This window comes from Ciconia boyciana, chromosome 1 (genome assembly GCF_034638445.1).
Source record: "Ciconia boyciana chromosome 1, ASM3463844v1, whole genome shotgun sequence".
Lineage (NCBI taxonomy): Eukaryota > Metazoa > Chordata > Aves > Ciconiiformes > Ciconiidae > Ciconia > Ciconia boyciana.
This window is the reverse complement of record NC_132934.1, coordinates 127,769,325-127,788,370: the sequence shown is the minus strand read 5'-3', so window position 1 is coordinate 127,788,370 and position 19,046 is coordinate 127,769,325. Positions and strand designations below refer to the sequence as shown.

At 36.4% G+C, this 19,046-nt stretch overlaps 1 protein-coding gene across 1 annotated transcript in view; it reads right to left on the bottom strand.

Moving 5' to 3' along the window:
• The window catches only part of DMD (dystrophin), a 1,150,282-nt gene that overhangs the window by 912,581 nt on the left and 218,655 nt on the right, over positions 1–19,046 (bottom strand). Inside the window, exons 4-6 of the mRNA XM_072848384.1 lie at positions 18,645–18,722; positions 15,549–15,641; positions 8,436–8,608 (exon numbers count right to left, since the gene is read on the bottom strand). Coding sequence (XP_072704485.1) covers positions 8,436–8,608; positions 15,549–15,641; positions 18,645–18,722 — 344 coding nt within the window. The remainder of the gene's footprint in view (positions 1–8,435; positions 8,609–15,548; positions 15,642–18,644; positions 18,723–19,046) is intronic.

The following is a 19,046-nucleotide window of genomic DNA, read 5'->3' as shown; positions in this document are numbered from 1 at the left end:
CTATTAGCTTTCTAGGGAGTTTTAAATACAGGGGTAAGCAGGTATGAAATAGTAGAGAAAATAAATAAAATTTAATACTGATTCTCCACCTTCGTTTGCTCTCTCTGTATTGTTCAAGTTGTACAAAGGGAGAGGAAATTTGTCCTCACATCTGCAGCTTGTTTCACGTTTGACAGGGAGTAAAGCCAAGGAGACATAACTAGCAGTCTTCACTCCTCTCCCTGAACACATACGAGCATATGAATGTTCAAAGAAGTTAGAAGTAACTAGAACATGTTGAACTCCATCTAGCCACTCACTGATCAGCTAAAACAGCACTGATCTTGTATTAGTTTATGACAAGATCATGGAGACCCAAAATTGAAAGGATTAAAGGCTTCAATTGAGAAGTTCTGAATTGTAAAATCAAGAGTTATATCAAACACAAGGTAATTCTTGTACCTGCAGTTCTTTCCTATAACTAGCAGAAAGAAAAAAAAAAAAAGAAAAAGAAAGGGGAAAACAAAACTGAAGCTTTTCAAAATATATTTGCAAGGAAAATAGTTGGTCATAAAGCATAAAAGGGACTTTTTTTTTCCCAAACAATTACATAATTTATGGTGGATATAGATCACCCAGGGCAAGAAAATTGAATCTGGAGTATACTAAGGCCAAACAAAACCAGACATATCTCTATGCAGAAATTAAAGTCACGGATAAGACAAACCACAGTTACTACAAAAAGCAACAGGTTACAATCCAATTTAAAGCAAGCAACAAAACAAAACTCAGAGGCAGCAGACAACTATGTCCAGCAACTCCATTCCACCACAGCGCTCTGCTCCTAGGCGCAGCCCCTATCAGCGATACAGAGTTTCAAGACACATCTTCAAAGTTTACTCTTATTTTTCCTCACAGACCACCTGCTAAATCTTTGTCAAAAATGGAAAGCTAATTTTCATGAGTGCAGATACAGATATTATGACCAAATAAGCCCCACAAGAGTTTATAAGCAGTGAAGAAAAAATAAACAGAATTTCTGAGTGTTGGTTTCTTTACTTACTAAAGAACATGTTTATTCATTCAAATAAGTTTTTTTCCGTATGAACCTGAAGTTAATTCATCTGAGATGCATATGGCAGTGAAACTTGAAGAGGTAATGAATTTTGCAAAGGTGTAGATTCAAGAAAAGAAAGAGAAACAAAGCATACACTCTAGAGGGAGAGCTCTGAAGGAAGGAAGTGAAACATTTTGAAGATACTTTAACATCACTTAGCATCGTCTTCATTTCTTCAGAATTTTTGTAGTGACTCATTTCTAAAGTATCACAAGACTTTAAAACAGCAACCTTTATAACTTATGTAACTTTTGGTAAATTACACAAAGTTAATCAAGAACATCACAAAGAAACACCATGCATGTTTTAATAGGCCATTGTCTTAAGCTGTATTAACATCTAGCTCAGGTTATAATGCTGTTAGAATCAGGCCATGATAAAATAATTTAGCAAAAGAGCAACTTACAAATCTAATTCACAAAAACTTGCCATCAGTGTATGCAGAAAGGAGCCACATTTAGATCATAAAAGTTACCATGTCCTTCTCAAGAGAAAAGTTGTGGGGGTTTTGTTGTTCTAGTTCTATTTATACATGAAAATCTTGTATATGTCTTCAGTACTCTCACAATTTAACCAGGAGCCAGTAACCAGCATGTAACCTAGTGACTTATTACAATAAAAGTATTTTCATACCTCTTCATACCATTACTTTTACTTTTTCTTTCACTTACTGAAGACAAACTTTTGCTTCTTCTATCCAGGACCATTTTTTAATGCCATTTTCCTTCTCCCCTCCCCACTCTGCCACCCTGAAACAGAAACAGCTGCAGTGAAGTGCTCATTTCTAAGGCAGTTGCCTGGCCTAAGTTCAAGCATTTTAAAGAAGCAAGGAGGAAGCTAATGAATGCCACTTGTTCCCACTTCAAGATCCTGATTAAAGGGCCAGGGGAAAAAAAAAGCCTCAGCAAAGTTAGAGGAAAGAGGCAAAGATCTCTCTCATACCCATCTGGAGGGAAAAGATTACAAGAAGTAAACGGGGAAAGCTCTCTGTGATCTGGAGCCTGAAGTAGGGAGAGTTTCAACGGTAGCAGGACTGACCTTTCTTCCTTAGTAAAATATTTTAGTTTCCGTATATTCCCAGAGTGATGGTGCCACTCCATGGCTGCTGCCTTGTTTATTCAGTTCAATGCAGAACATACCATTCAAGGAACCATATGCCAAGTTTATCTCTATATTCTGAAAATTTGCACCCTGGGCTCACTGATGTGCCCTTGTACCTTTGCCAAGTAACCCGTGCTCCACTGCTCCTCACACTCAGTATTAAAAGCAATTGCTAAAGAGCCTAAATGTCCCTAGAGAGATGGTGATTACACAAATGGGAATATTTACTCAAAGTAACCCCTTTGTAAAATGGCAGAGAAAGGGCATTAGAAATATCTGATGAAAACAAAACAGTCAGCCATAAGCAAGTGAATGGTGGGTTAAAAGACTGTAAGAGATAAAGCTTCCCACTGAGAGTGCTGCTCTCACAGTGTATTATGTCTATGTAGTTAGCGCTTCATGCTAGTCTCTTACTTTCTTTTAATCCCTTCAAGGAGGCGCTGAGAATATTCATCCAGATACAAATTCAGCACTACTGTCTGAAGTGTTTTTTGGTTTGTTTTGTTTTGTTTTTTAAAAAAAAGCCACCTACCCATCACTGAAAACATTATATAAGAGAAATGAAAATATCACCACTTAAAGGATAGGGATTGGCTTGATTTTGTTTCATTATTTAAGGCATGCAGTTATTTCATTATTATCAACCATCAAAGTAAAAGGAACCATATTAGATCTTTTTGGTGATTCATGTAAAGCCAGTATCCTCTCCTTAATAACAGCATTTAAGCGTTCCACGTCTCAGGAGTTTAAGGAATTTTGGAGTTGGAGTCATTGTGCTTGTGCACATATATTGTTGTGGGAATTCAACAACACTGCCTGAACTCTTTTTTCCTCCATTCTTGAGCTTTTTGCACTGAACCACGAATTAAGATGATTTAGTACTATCTAGGATGGTTTTGGAGGGCAGATACCTAAGATATAACAGTGGTATAAACAGAAGAAAGACCAAGGTATAACAACTTTCCAATGTGTTTATTCCTTGACAATGAGGACCTCAACTATGACTATGATGAATATAATGATATTTTCTATTATGCAGTGGCTGTCCTCAAATGTTTCACACAATCACTCAGCCTGGATACTTTATGGTGAAACAGATAAATACTATTTAGCAATCAAATTGAATTATATACTTAGAAAAGCACACAAACATGATGTAAGAGAGGCTGAGGGGTTTGTTTTTTTTCCTTTTTAAAGACCAGATGGACATATGGAATATCTTGTTAGTAGCAACTCCAGAGTGGGTTAACATCAAAACCAAGAAGAGATGTTAAGTCTATCTCCCATCTTTATCTACTCAATTGATTTCCTCCTGCTTTTCTTCTCCTTTCCCCCTCCCCACCATCAAAAGGAGCTGCCCACAAAGCTAGTGCAACAAAAATGTAACAGAGGCTGAACATGAAAACTGTTGAAAGGTAAATCAAAGACACAAAAAATACTGCAAACATAAGATAGTGTATACTGTTATTTATTTTAAAGTTTGTACGTATTCCCTTCAAAATTATTTGCCATTATCTGCTGTGAGCTGCAAAAAGATGTTTGCAGAAAAGTTAATTTCATTTCCCTGAAATCACAGTAAAACAGCGTGACTAAAAAAATTTCCTACTTACTGTATGTAGTGTTTTCTGAAAGCAGAATGTTAATTAGATCTATTTCTAGTAAGTTACAACTTAAAAAATTGAGTGCTCAGCCAATATTTCAGATGAGGCAATATAGAGACTACAGTGTAGTGTATATTTTGATGCAGTTATAAAAAAAGGCTTGAATTATTTTTAAAAGAAAAATTTAAGTGTAAAAATACTAGTGTGCTTTAGATACACAGTAGGACTAACCACAGCATGTAGTAACTGATCTTAATAGCTTACTACTTTATGCCAAATACTATACTTAACATTATACCATAAAAGTATTATGAAGCACTGTTTTTAAAGGCAAATGAAATAGGACTGAGTTTAGAAAAGAAAATTTAATATTTGCATATTGTGAGAGACAGATTCCTATAGATGTCAAAACGAAATAACTTTAATGCTACCAGGAAAACTTCCCTCACTTTCAGAGAGCCTAAATACTATGTAAAAATTTGGCCAGCATCATTCTTTCAGTGTTGGAGAGATTTTTGTTTGTTTTATTGGTATTTTTTTGGTAGCAGACAGTCTAGGAATTGTGCTAAAATTGGCAAAAAATACACACACCAGGCACCAGGTCCACCATATGAGTTCATTAGCATACCTGATTTTCAAACTATGTCTAGCCTTTTTTCTGACGAATTCTGCTTCCAGTCCTAAGAACATCTAAATGTGACGAAGACTGCGCAAACAAATTACAGCCTGAGAGTCAATGTGGAAGGCTTATGGCTTACTGCTTCAATACACCTGAAGGAAAGGCTAAACTCAAAGACTTCGGTGTCAAAAGGAGAAGCTACTATTTGCAGTAAAGGCTATTTTTGACAATTAATCATGAAAGTCTTTTAAATTTCAAGAATGACAAACATATGTTTTAAATCTTTAAAAATGATTCTTTCCACCAATGTATTTTATATATGCACTAGGTTACTTCCTAAGTAACCATAAAGACAACTGCAGCTGTTCTGACAGAGGAACAAATCCTTGTTTTTCTTCAAGAGCCCATTTCAATATAAAAATTGCTGGGAGAAAGAGAGGTACTGAAAGGTATCGTAGAAAGGGATAATAATGAAGGAGGAAAAAAGACAATGGAAAAAGTGAAGTAATGCAATACAGAGGAATAAACTCAGAGGAAGACAGGAAAAAGAAGAGAACATCTGGACCAAACTTTATGGAGAACAAGGAAATGGAAGAGAAACAAGTAGAACAGGAAACTGGAGAAACAGAAAATCAAACAGGAAAAACAGAGGAGCTAAATTCAAAAGTGTTTGTCTTCAGAGTGCTTGTCATTGCGTGTAAACCACAAAATATTAATAAAGCATAGGATGTGTGAGATACCACATTTCTCTGAGATTTCATGTAAACTGGTGTTGATTAACTTTTCTTAAGTGTATATTCAAACTGTCTTCTTTAGGCACGAAGCCAAGACACTCTGACACCCAACAAGTAGGTACCTGCATTTTCGAGTGACTAAATTAGGTGTCAACACTTAGAGAAGGCTTTTTTTTCTTATAGGATAGAGCTAGGTGCTCCTGAGCACTCAGAGTGCCTTAGTGTACCTATTTTGTTGATTGCACCTTGAATCTTGAAGGGCAATTCAGTGCTCCTGCATACTGAGCATGAAGTGCAAAGTCACCAAAAATCAATACAGAAGACACATTAAGCACAGAGGTTCATCTTAAAAACGACTGACCCAGGGCTTCAGAGAACATTAGGTCTTCCTCTGAGACTTTTGCAGAATAACTTAGTGTTTAAAGTCCAGAAGAAGACAACTGGTGTGTCTTGGAGTCCTGGAGACTTGCCTCAGGGAATCTGAATGCACTTGCCTTTTCTCAGACCAGTGCACTAACTCATCTGGGCAAGAGACGAGACTTCTGTGGAGTAACTCTTTTTCACTTCTATTGAAGATGCAGATTTTCACTGTGCAGAAAGCTATGCAAGATTTATGGCAGCAGACACAAGAAGAGTAAAAGCGAGCTTAAGTTTTGCAGCCCTGTTTTAGAAAACCTGAATAAAATGCATAAATTGTAGTGAGCAGGAAATGAATGTTCACAACTGGTGAACTTTGCACTGCACGGAACACAGTAGTGCATAACGTATGACATACAGACACTTAAGAGATTTGTCTAGACAATCCCAATGTGGCTTAGGCAGGCAACTGCCTTCCCCAGCCAGGGACTACTCCTGAATAAGAGGCTCTGTTCAGACTTCTGGAGCTCTTCTTACAAAGCAGGACAAAAAGGAATTTCCGATTACTGTTTTCAAACACCAGATGATATTACATGGTCCTGTAGAGCACACAATCTGAATATCTGAGTATCAGATACCCTAATCAGGAACAAGCAGTCTGATATTGTGTCTAGGTGAAAAGACGTGCCACCACTTCGGCCTTCTGCTGCACTGATTTGCTGAAAATGAAATCAGGTAGTTACAATGCAATAGAGTACTACTGGTTTTAGCCTTTGAGTCTACAGTAATACAGTAGTAATTAGTTATCCAATATAATTTCAGCATAACTATTTTTTGGCAGTTTTGAAATAAAGTATTTTCCCTTTGAGGTGCATCTATTTTTTCTTCCCTAGCTGTATCCAATGCAACAGAGGCAGCACTGTACCACCAAAAGTAGTAGGAATCACTCAGTCCTTTTGTATCACAGAGTTCCTGTGTGACTTAAGTGTTTGAGTTAAAAGCAGCATTTTCCCACTTAAGGCTGTGTATAGACAATGCTTTAGGAAGATGAAAAGGTATTCATGCCCACAGAAATTATGTGTAAGCTCCCACACTGTAAAAGAGCTTCTGTGAAGGTAAGTGATGCAGACAGAAGAGTATCCCACACAAAGCTTTTCTTTTCTTTTTTTTTTTTTTTTTTTTATGATCTACAAGTATGGAATCAGATCACTAGAAAGAAAGAGATTCATTGATTTCTACAAGATAATTGCATTCTTATAGTCAGGGCCATCAGAGTGAAACCACTTATGAAATAAGAGACACAGCAAATTAAAATTAGAAATTATCATCAGTGGAAATAACAAAAAAAGTAAGTTTAGAGAGTGTTTGAAAAAAAACCACTAAACCACATTTTACTGAATGACCAATGAACAAAGTAGTTATCAAAAGGTAGTGACATAGTCACTATATTTTAGTTCTTTTCTTATTTAGCTCCCCAAACACAGTTCTCCTAATACCTGCATAAACACTTGCACCAACACCAAGAAGGTGTGAGCGCATCAACAGCAGAGTAACAGCAGGATGGTGGGAAAGCCAGTTGTTAATGTTATAAATACTGAAAGCAGGTGGAAGACATACGTGAAGCCCTTTTAGAGTATAATAAATTCTTCCTTAAGATAATGCCTCATTCCTAACATTACAAGCAAACAACACTTGTAATTGAAAGTTTCTGGATCTTAGTTCAGTCAGATCCACTCAAGGCTCCCAGGCGTATGCCCAGTGAAAAAATGCACTCACAGCAAGAGATGCCTACTGTGCCTGGGATGGTGATGTAAGGCATAGCCACTGTAAATGGCTGTCAGTCTTCGGACTACAACAGCAGTAGACTTAATCAGACAGTTTCATTCAGAAGCCATTACATGAGCCAGTGAAAATTTTGGAAAGAAATATCTGCAACTCTTCACTACTTAAGTTGGAAGGTATATATTGTCTCAGACTATGCTATTAGAAGTATTTGGCTTTATTTTATTTTAAGCCTTTAATGCAACTGAAAAAAACTGGCGTGATGTGTATTAATATCTGTAAATCCCTGTTGTCTCTTACTAAAGAGAACATACCCATTTAGCTGTTCAAAACCTCAACTGACTGATAATTTGGAGCAGTCAGCCACCTTGCAGGACAGCCCCCTTTAGGAGAGAGGTATAGAAGTAGGAAAAGAGATCAGGAGGCTTACCACACTGGAAAAATAAGTAATGCTTTAAAACCCGTAGTGGCAAGAACTAAACCTTTAAGATAGATTGGCTTGCACATCTTCCTTAAGCCAAGTACACAGAACCACCAGAGAACTCTGAATCTCTAAAGGTAGAGTTGTATACTGCATAGACTAGAACAAGACAACTTCTGAGAGAGGGTGAAAACTCAAATCAGCTGGGGGAACAACATGAAATGTTTTGAAAACAAAGGCTATCTTCTCCAGCTGTGTCCTTTCGAGGCAAATCCATACTTTAAATCCAGCAAGTCTCAGAGGCTTTCAACAAACACTACATTTTTCCCCTCTAAGTCCCCACAGGAAAATCTCCTTCTCCGACTAGGACAACCTCAAAGGCCTAGTTTTGGATCTATTCCTTGCTCTCCTCAAAAGCTTCCAAGCCTGTACTCCTTGAGACTACCTGCTTGGTATATACACTCTGAAATTCCAGAAAAGGATCTAATCTGAGCATATTTGGTTGCGCTGTGAAAAGCTCAGACCCTCTCCCTCCACAAGAGGATTCAGTCTGACACCAAACACAGCACCCAGGTCAAAGTAAACAGGCGGCCATTTAAGAGAATGCTGAAACACACACACAGGAAGCAGCTAAAAACCCCACATAATAGATACACCATCCTCAAGCCCCGTTACAGCCATCTGTTACAAGCTCACTGAAATAATGAAAAGTTAGTTTTCCTACCTGTGACTGTGGAGGAGTGCATTGAAAGCCAATCCATCAGACCAGCTACTGGTGAAATTGATAACATTGACCTGTGGGTAATTACGAGTCGATTGGCGGACCCAGCTCAGCAGAATCTTTTCACTGTTTGTCTGCTGCAGTCCAGCCATGATGTTTTTCATTACATCTTTGACCTGCGATAAGAGACAGAATTTCATCAATGACTGAACTTACTCATTAAAAGCTGACTTTTTTTTTTTGAGACAAAAAAACCTTCAGTTGCCTAGATTTAAGTGTTAAAGAAAAACCTCCTAAGCAACTACAGAACATACTTTGGTGTCACAGTACAATGATAGCAGTCAAGTCTGAATGATTAAAGACAACTGATATTGACTTGTTGGTCACCATTGCTGATGCATTCAGTACATTCATCCCTGTGACACAGGAAGCATTCAATGCATGAACACACACGGCACATTTGTTTGCAGCACTTATGGGAACCGAGTTGATTCAAACTAAGTATTTCTCCTTGTGGTTTTCTTTGCTGTGGAAATATATCCTTAGTTAATACGATATATTACAGCAAAAGTTGATAAAACGATAAAAAGCATTCTTCTCTCATTGACAGAGTTGAAATATGTACCAAGGCAAAATAAATGTGCTCAGTGCACAGTAGACAATGTTTTTGACGTAAATGTGCAAACTACATTTGCATACATGCACTTGGATGAAAAGTGAATTTCACTGCATGCATTAAAAGAATATTGTATATGTTTCATTTTTAAATTTTTTTTAATGAATAGTTAATATTCCTCTTTCATTAGAGAAAGCTCACCAACCTACAGTTATTATTTTACAAAAAGCCATTAATTCTGAGGGCTTCTAAAAATAGTAGCCTGGAGTTTGACATAATGAAGTTGATTATATATTTCTTAGCAACTTCTTTACTACTGAAAAAGCACCCAAAACTTCTACTAAGAAATCTATAATTTATTTTCCTGTAAAGTAATCCCTTCTAAATCATTGCTTTCTCCATATATCTTGTAAAGATTAGCAGCTCTTTTAAAATACTCCTGAAGATATCATTTAACTATAAAGTTGCTTATTGTTGATTATTTGCTTATGGAGTATATAATTTCACTATAAATCTCCACTTGAATTTCTCTGCAGCCTGTATCAGTCAAAGAACAACATTCAGTGCAGAAGCTACTTTATGATAAAGGATGGACCACTTTGAAATTGTAAAAACCATAAGATAACGTGCAGAAGATGTAATCTCAAAGAATAATCAACAACAACAAAAATTAATTACTGCGTTACTGTAGAAAAAAAAACACAGATACCATTTTATTGTTCAGTCTGATGAGTTGCTTCCTAGTTTCATGGTAATTAATTCAATAATTTGAATAAGTGAAGATAGGAATTACTAAAAGAATGTCTTGTTTTTACATCTCAGATGCATACTACCTAAAGAGTATCAGTGCCTTCAATTTTCCTTTTGAGAATTAGGTATAAAGTTAACTTTATATGTTATTAGTTTCTGAGATGGGAGGAGAAACTGATCCTCTCTAAATTTCATGGGACACATTCCTGACTTTAGTCTAAGACTGTAATTTGCAGCAATGAAAAGGAATATAAAATTCTGTCAGACAAGAATAGCAGTATTTTATAGTTGCCTCCATTTCTACACCAGGAGACAGAAAGTAAAGTGTTTAAGAAAATTAGGAAATATACTCTTTAGCTTTTCTTCATATGTCTGAGTGGCTATTTTGAGTATCTCGTTAATATTTTTAGTGTTTTCATTATTGAGAGCTGCCAAAGTAGATTTACTTAATTCAGCAAGAAGCTAAGAGATTTGCCTCCTGTATTTCCAAGCAAAGACCCTTCACTACTATCAAAATATAAAATTTTGTTTTTCATTAATCCAGGTGCTAAAAAGAAGAAAAGTTTTGAGATTAGCATCTATCACACCAAACTTAAACAATATGAAAGACTAGAAAATACTGAAATTTTGGTAATGGAAAATTGTCCAATCCAGGATTTCATTGTTCATTTTGGATTTTTATCATGTGCTTGTATTTGCAAACACTGATTTATCTGAATATTATAAGCAAACTGTAACATTTGAAAAATACAACACACATTTGTATAAAAGGATAGCTGAATGAATGCAGAAACACAAGATTTAGAAATATAGAAGTTCATAACATACAGAAAAGATCAAGTGTTTGAGTTGACATTAACATAAGAGAAAGGAGAAGTAAGTATGAACAGGGGAAATTAGGCAAAAACAATAACACAATGTGCCGTCGTCAGGAAGGCAATTATTCAGAAGAATCCAGGTGATGGTTTTCCTTTTGATTTAAAGAGTCAAAGCCAAAAACTTATCATTTATTTCTACTTTTGAGTAAACAAATACAAATAGTTTCAAACTCATCTTGTTGAGTTTAATATGCTAACAATGAATAAAGATTTACTCTTATTTTCCTGCATTTCTCTGCAGAAGTGAGGACTGTTAAATTTATGATTTTTTGTTGTCTCCTAGGGAATGTCAGGCATTTAAAATAACGAAGTAAAAGGGTCTGAGCTCATCCTGAAGGCTGAGGTCACTTCCTATTCAGAGAGAAATGGTGGAAAACTCCACTCTACAGCTGGAGCCTCCTTGTCCTCCTGAGTGCTCCGAGGGGTTCTGCCATCCCTCCCACCCAACCTGGCACCTCGGCAGCGCCGTGCCATGCCGCACCACACCGCACCGCTGCAGGCGCAGCACCACGCCGCCCACAGGACGGCTGGAGCCTGAAGCAAGATCAGCATCTGAGTGGAAAAGTGCTGGCTGACATTGAGGTTAGAAGGAAGCTTTTTGAAGGCTTCTTGGTTAATATGTACTGTTCAGAAACAGTAGTATGTAGAGATGTGTTCACGTCAGCCTGAAGAGCTTTTGGACGGATAAGCTCCCTCAGCATCCAGGCTCAAAAACCACAGCCATTTCTAAGTGTCTAGTAGGCTCTGCCTCTTGCTGTCAAATGATGAGTTGACATCTGATACTCATTTCTTTGTTACCTCTCCTTTCTAATGCAGTATATCCTGGTAGGAAACAAAGCTTTAAGGTGTAGGAAACTCCAGCTTCCAGAGAATAGAAATACTTGCTCTTCCTGGGGAATGGACCTATACTACAGCAATAAGATTCAATTTTGAATAGAAGGGGGGAAAAGGGCAACACAGACACCACCAAGATGACTTCCAAAATGTCAAACTGCCAAACAGAAAGCTGTGAACAGAATGGGAGCACTGCTATTCTCGACACCACACTGAGAAGCAGCCAAAAGCAGCGTGCCCAGGCCTCCGGCAGCAGATCTCTGATCTCCCCGCTGTAGGACCACGTCCTGGAGTCTGTGCATGCGTATCTGTGTGCACGTAAGGTGACTAGGAACACAACACGATCTCAAGCTTGTACTACATCTGTTTCACCTAAAACCAACAGTTTTATAAGACTGGCATTTGGCTTCAGGATGCCAGCCCCTAGAAGAGAGGGAGCGAAGAAGGAGAGAATCTAAAAAAGTTATTCTCAAAGCAAGGCGTTTTCATTTTTCTCAATCAAATAGGGACCTTACAGCTCCCTGACAGAATGACTTAGTATTTTTTACTTGCTATATTTCAGGTATTCAGACTGCATAGATTACTTTTTTATAGCTAGAATCCACTAAACTCTTTCAAAGCACATTTTAAAGAACTCTTTTAAGAACATTTTCATAGATGTTCAAGACACCTGTCAAAGTAAAGGATATTCTTTGCTCATTGATTCAAGGTGGATGGACAGAACTGTTAATATTTCATTTCCACCATTATAATTCAAAATAAAATAAAATGGTAATTCCAATTAAAATACTGGTTCTGCAACAAGTGCAGAACAGGCCTGATGCTTTTAATAGGTGTCCAAATGAAGCTGACTTACTGTTGAAAAACACCTCTCTCTGAAATATTTGCCTTATGTATATGCCTATTATTTTGCTTTTTTTCTGAAGAAAGTCAAGATTTTGGCTGTGACTTTTACCAAAGATTTTTTTTTTGGGGGGGGGTTTCATGCTTTACATGAAAGTAAGTTTGCTCTTAAAAACAAAGCAAAACAACTTGCACACTGCAATACAGAATGTTTTTCGACTCTTAAGAGTCTTTGTCAAATGTAACAGTTCAGAAATGAATGGTTTTGTTTTGGTTTTGCTTAAATGTTAATGCTGCAGTGAGGCTGGATCACAGAACTGTGAGAAAGAGGGCAGTGGCTTCAAGGAAATAAAACCTCTGATAGATTCAGTACCATAAAGGGTTTTGGCAGCAGGTGCTCAACTCAGAACGATGGTTCAATTTCAGTGAAACTTTTAATAATAATCTGAAAAACAGGCTAGATAAGAAAGGACACAATCACCACAGGAGATATGGAAAGCCACAAGATTTCTACTGAACAGAAATGAGAGTGGCAAGAATGAGTCAAATCTTGCCTGCTGCAATGCCTCTACCAATGGGACTGGCAATATTTACTCAGACTGCACACTGCCTCATTATTCCTTTCATGCACCTTTCTTCTATCATCTCTCTTTTTTCTTTTTTTTTCTTTTTTTTAGATTTTACACAAAGAGATTGACATTTTTGTAAGAGATGGTCTGGTTGTCATATGTAAATAGAGTTCTGTCCTAATGTGGTCCTGGCTGCAGGATGTGAAACTGGAAAAAGCTGCTTGCCTGTTCATCTGCAACAAAATAACTGTCCACACAACTCGTATCTTTTTTTTACATGGAGGCAGATAAACTTCCTCTGGGTGACTCTTCTCAGGACTGCAAGTTCTTGGAATCAGAAAACGAAAGGATTTTCAAAAGCAGGATTGCACCATCAAACACAAACTGCACTAGTTAGCATGCACTAAATCAACTAGCCTGTGTATTATTATTTTTTTTTTTAGTCCCACAGACTACAAATAAATATAGTAGTCTTGATAAGTTATCATAGGTAACGAGATGTTTTACCCAACTGTAGACAACTGGCAGATAAGTTTGGTGGCCCTGAGTCCATAATTTAGTCTTTAACAACAGCTTGTCATGTTTCCAGCTGCTTACTGCCAAGAACGATCTGTGATAGGCAAAATGGTACCAACAGGAAGAAGCACCCTTTCTTAAGAAACTTACAGCCTTGGTTCACCAGAAGTGCTCTCAATATGTAAGATACTACCAACCTATAAACAGGGCAGAACAATCATGAACATATTCTAGGTCAGGCAAATCACTTCAAAACTTGAAAGAAAATCTGGAAAAGGACAAGGATTTTCTCCACAGAGCTGTAAATAAGCAAATTCACTTTGAACTGTTCCAGTCCTTTGAGGGAAATAGGCAGCAAACCAACATCTCCTGAGTTTTGTTTAAAAAGAGAAAAGCCAAAGTATAAATCTGGCTTTACATTATTTTTTAATTATTCATCATTATGCAACATCAACAGGGTAATTATATAATAATGGCTCCTTCTTGCCAACCAGGCTTTAGCTACTCTTTAGAACAGAAACTGAAATTGAATTCTAGCCAAATTAGGAATTTATTTACAAAATTTTGAATAAAAAGAGAAGTCCAGAACATGCAGGTCACTTCCTTTCAGTAATCTATAAATAGATCAAACTGAAACACAGAACTCAAAGTATAGACTAAACATGGACTGAATCATTATTACTATGCCAAGAAAGTGTCACACCTTTAACCACTGCTTTGTAAATATGATCCCTGGATTTTTCATACATTGGTAGTTCAGCTGAAGTCATGGGTACCATCACAGCTGCTGTCACAGTTATCACTAGGCTCATGAAGAAGCTTGAAATGAATCACCTATGTACTGCAAGCAGTACTCTAAGAGCACATTCCTGCTGTCAAAAACCTCACCAGACTGTACCAGGGAACATGTGTGCCTTCTGTGTGTGTGCAAGTATGTGTTGAGAGGAATGGTGGAAAAAGCTGGAAGAAAAATTAATAAGTAGACAGCTAACACTAAAGCACATCTTTAACACTTTGCTTCAGGATAAAATATGAACAAATCAACATATGAATTTGAACATGAATAGTCGTCTCAGTCCGTAATTCATATAAATTAAAACACAGTGATTCAAGGATTATTGGTAAAAGTTGCACAGCTAGGTTTCATATTCCATCTGCTCTTAATAAGTAATTTAGAACAATGTTATGCCATTAAACTAGGAATATTGGAATGGGAGACAAAGGAAGAAGTGATTCAACTATTTGCAGCTTTTCTCTGTTTCTTTCACTACAACATGTCCTGTAAAATTAGAAAAAAAAATGTTCCCTACTTCAACGAATGATGCACATGTGATTTTTGATAGGAGTGTTTAGTTTTTAATATAAAGTCTTTTAGGCTTTGTTTCCCACCATCTTTGCCTGTAATGCTATGAAAAACTTGTAGATTATTGCTTGGGGAACAAAGCCAGCACAAATGGACAGACTCAATCCAGATTCATACAAATACACAGACTCAGAGCATCTAGATGTCAGTTCTTTTTAAATTTTTATTTTGCTGCTGTCTCAGAATTTGTTTACTTAAGTGTCCTCATCTACCACGTTGGTTTTTACGAGATCTATATCATAATCCCCCCCTTCTCTCTAGAGGGAAAGGAAGCTAAATGAGCCACATCTGCTTCAATAAATTGTCAGAGTAGCAGCTTTTTAGTGTTCTAAAAATAATTCTTGGCAGGATGGGTCAGCAGTGAAAAGCAACAAATGTGATTATTTCATTAAAATAAGAAAGTCACTCTTTCTAAGATACAAAAAAGAAAAGTGACTATGAAAGCTATATATCCACATTGGCTTTGTCTATCCATTTTTCTTACTATAACTGTATCATATATTCTCTTGCAGCATCTGACTGTGAAATTAGTCGAAAGAGCTGCTGCTAATGCTCTAAAACCTATTTTATCTTCTTAAGATTCTTAATATGCTAGATAATATGTAAACAGACTGCCATAAAACTTGCTGATTTAGGACATTGTTTGCAATGTCTATGTTTACTCTGTAGGTTGTGGCTAGATAATAATGGAAAAAAGATCAGTGGAATAGAGGTACTACATGGAAAGTAAGCAGCAGTGCCACTCACCTGCCAGTGGAGGATTATATTCCAGATCAAACCAAGGGTCAGCTTATGATTTCCATCCACAATGTCTGAGCTCCCAATATTTACCAAATCAACCTATTAAAGAAAAAAAAAATACTTGTGTAAGATTAATAGCAAGCATAAGAGCTTGGTGTTACTTTCATACATTTGGTGATAAATTTTCTTTGTGGTGAGGGAGGGGGAGGGATGGGCTAAGGTAAATATCTCATTTGATTTATGTTGTTTAGTAAACATCCAACTCATGTTTTATAAATGGCACAATTAATGTGCTGGCAAAAAGCAAGCAGTGATCTAGAGTTCCAATTATTCCAGTTATAGCATGTTGTAAAAACATACAATTAAAAGTAATAGTTAATAATAACTCAAAAATCTTTTATATTGAGCCTCTACAATTACAAATCACAAAACTGATGGGTGACGCAGAAAAACTTATGTATTATGCTCCATACTACCTTACATAATATACTTTGCTGAAAGTTACACACAAATCTAGACACTGTAAGAACCTACAAACCCAAGATATTGTTCTACATATTTAGATTAAAATAGAACTTATTTTGCCTTAATTAAATTCTACAATGTATAAGGCAAGGCAGGATGTGTTCTGGAATGCAGAGAAACCAATGATTGTGATCTAAGCAAGTCTTTTCCACATTAGTTTGTCCAGTAATGTTGTTTTCTGTAATTATATTATGCACTTGCAACTTCATAATGCATTAGCATTTTCCACCCTGGAATATTCTTTCCTCCACACGTGAAATGATCCTTCACCCTCCCCCACTTTTTATGCTATCTAAATAAGAAAGTCAAATTCAGGGATGTGAGTGCAAGACAATACAAGCTAAGACGTGCACTTTTGGATGGAAACTATGACTCTCAAATTTGCATCCTCACTGTTTCATAGATGCAGTTTTTCATGGTCAGAACTGATACGTCTATGGCAAAGTATGCCATTCCTTCACAAATTACAGTGTGTATATCTCTACTGCACTTCTGAAGCTATTTGAATTCACATTGGTAGAATGACTAAAGGTTTTTCACACTCAAAACAAGCCTCTTCTTTTTTTATTTCAATGCCTCTATATATACGTCATTTTTACTGATCACATACAAAGTAGATACTTTATCAAGAACTCTAAAATTCTCTAAGAACTCTTTTCTTTAATAATTCATCATTTTGTACTAAAGGCATATAAGCCTGGCAATTCATTCTAACCCACAGTGTCCTGGAACATTTCCCAAGAGGAACTTAGACTTCATATCCTAAATTTCAAATGGGGTCCACGTAGCAAGTGACCCACTACAAAGCTTATTAGAGTATCGCCTACATGTTCTACAGGCCAAATCCTCCATCTGTTTCTGGAAATAGAAGCCTGAATACACAGAGCTAACATCTGTTTTACTGAAACAGAGGAACACTTCCCACTTTGCCTCAGCATTGCCTGAGGCTATACAGGGACAACCCCCCACCCCAACACTACCACCTTTCCATAGGAAAAAAAAACAAATCTGTAAAATGGATTGACTGGAAGCAGCAGCATTTTTCAATCTGTTGCCACCCAGATGACTGCAGAACCTCAGAGCAAGGATGGCACATACCAGCAGAAAAATCTAGATTAGTCACAGGCTTTAAATAGCTTTAGAACCATTGATTTTGCATTCCTAAAGTCCCATAGAAATCACTCTTGAGATGATTTTGAAGGTTGAGGAAACTATTTCAGAGGCAGATCTTTTAGCTTTATACTAATTTGATATAGTGGCTCATTTTGACTTTATACTAATTTTTATATTGTATATAGCTTACAAGGTTTTCATTACATAAATATGATGGCCACTGGATGACCACTTCACTATCTAAAATAATGTTTTTTCTTCTATATTCTTCAATTGGAATACTCTCTGTTTTCTTTCTATATTTGAAAGGGACTATTGTTGTGTTCTGGAAACTGAATGAAAAGCACATTTATGGATTTAGCTGATACGTGGTGAATAAATACTTTTAAAAGCATTTACTATGAAAATTTGTAACCACATTCCAGGTATGCAATCAAAACCTTCTTGTATACTGTGAAATAAAGTATTGATGATTTTTTTCAACAATGTCAAATATTGCAGATTTTGAAGAATTAGAAGCTTTTTCTTCTATTTATTTACATGAAATTCCATTTAAAAAAAGAAAAGTCAAGCTTGAGGTCTTTCTGCCAGTCTTATAAGGTCACTGTCATTTATGCACAAATCTTCAGATGGATAAGCATTACCTTAGATTTATAAAATCGATAACTTTATTCAGCAGCTGAACTCAAGCATGTTTAGTGACCTACTGCAGCTATCAAGAAATCCAATATTATATGCAGCACAGAATACATTATCACTGTTCCATCACATCTTACTGTTAAGTTTAAGCGAATGTTATAGTTTATTTGAATTTATTCTTCAGAAGGAGATATGATATAATTAGTAGGCCACTGAAAATGTCTGCTAAAGTTATGGATCCATTAGAATGCTTTCATAAGAAAGATATTATGAGAATATTTACTCAAAAATGATGCACAGGATACTGGCTTGAAAAGTCAATCTTGACAAAGTAGACCGGAAAGTGGTTTTGATATGATTAATTTCCTTAATGTTACGAACCATAAGGAACAGACACCAATGCAAATTTACCAAAAAGATTTCTTGTAGGAAAAGCCTCAGTTTTTCAGACTTCATAATCATCAGAGCTTGTGAGTAGATATTTTGATAGGCAGCACCTTTTAACCAGCTATGGATGACTTCCTGTAATTAACCTTTTAAAATGTATTTTAAAAACCATGCATTACCATAAAATTGTGCATGTTGATCTGTCTTCAGATAGCATCTGTTAGAGGTGTATTATTCAAATATTTGCCGGCAGAGGATTTAAAACTCTTTGAAATACATTCCATCCTGGTGCTGAACAACAAAGTATCCAAGTCACATTAATAAAACTGCCTTGACTCCAGTAATTGTATACTATAGGCCAGAGTTCGATCCAACACTTAAAAAGCATTAAGTATGCTAACTATAGGATGTTCTGACACTGTTCGGCTGATTACTTACATTATTTCTCTGCAAAACCTGCAGTGCTTTGTTGACATTGTTCAGAGCATGAACTCTTGTGGAACCCTTTTCTTTTGCCTACAAAGAAAATAAAACAAATTTGACTACCCAAAATCAGAAACTGGAATACACTATATGTAGCTCAAATCTTTATATTACACCTGTAGTTTTCTATTTCATAAGTTTATGACAACAACAGTGAGAATATTACCATACATTGTGCATATGCAGCTTCCCGATATGAAATAAAGGCAATTGTGAAACAAACTGGATCCACAGTTGGAAGGTAATTCGGTACGTTGACATTTTTCAGTGAATGAACCATTGAAATGTATGCAAAGTCAGATAATTCCAGACTGTTTTTATTATGATTAGTCTTCTCCATGGCACAGTTTAGGAACA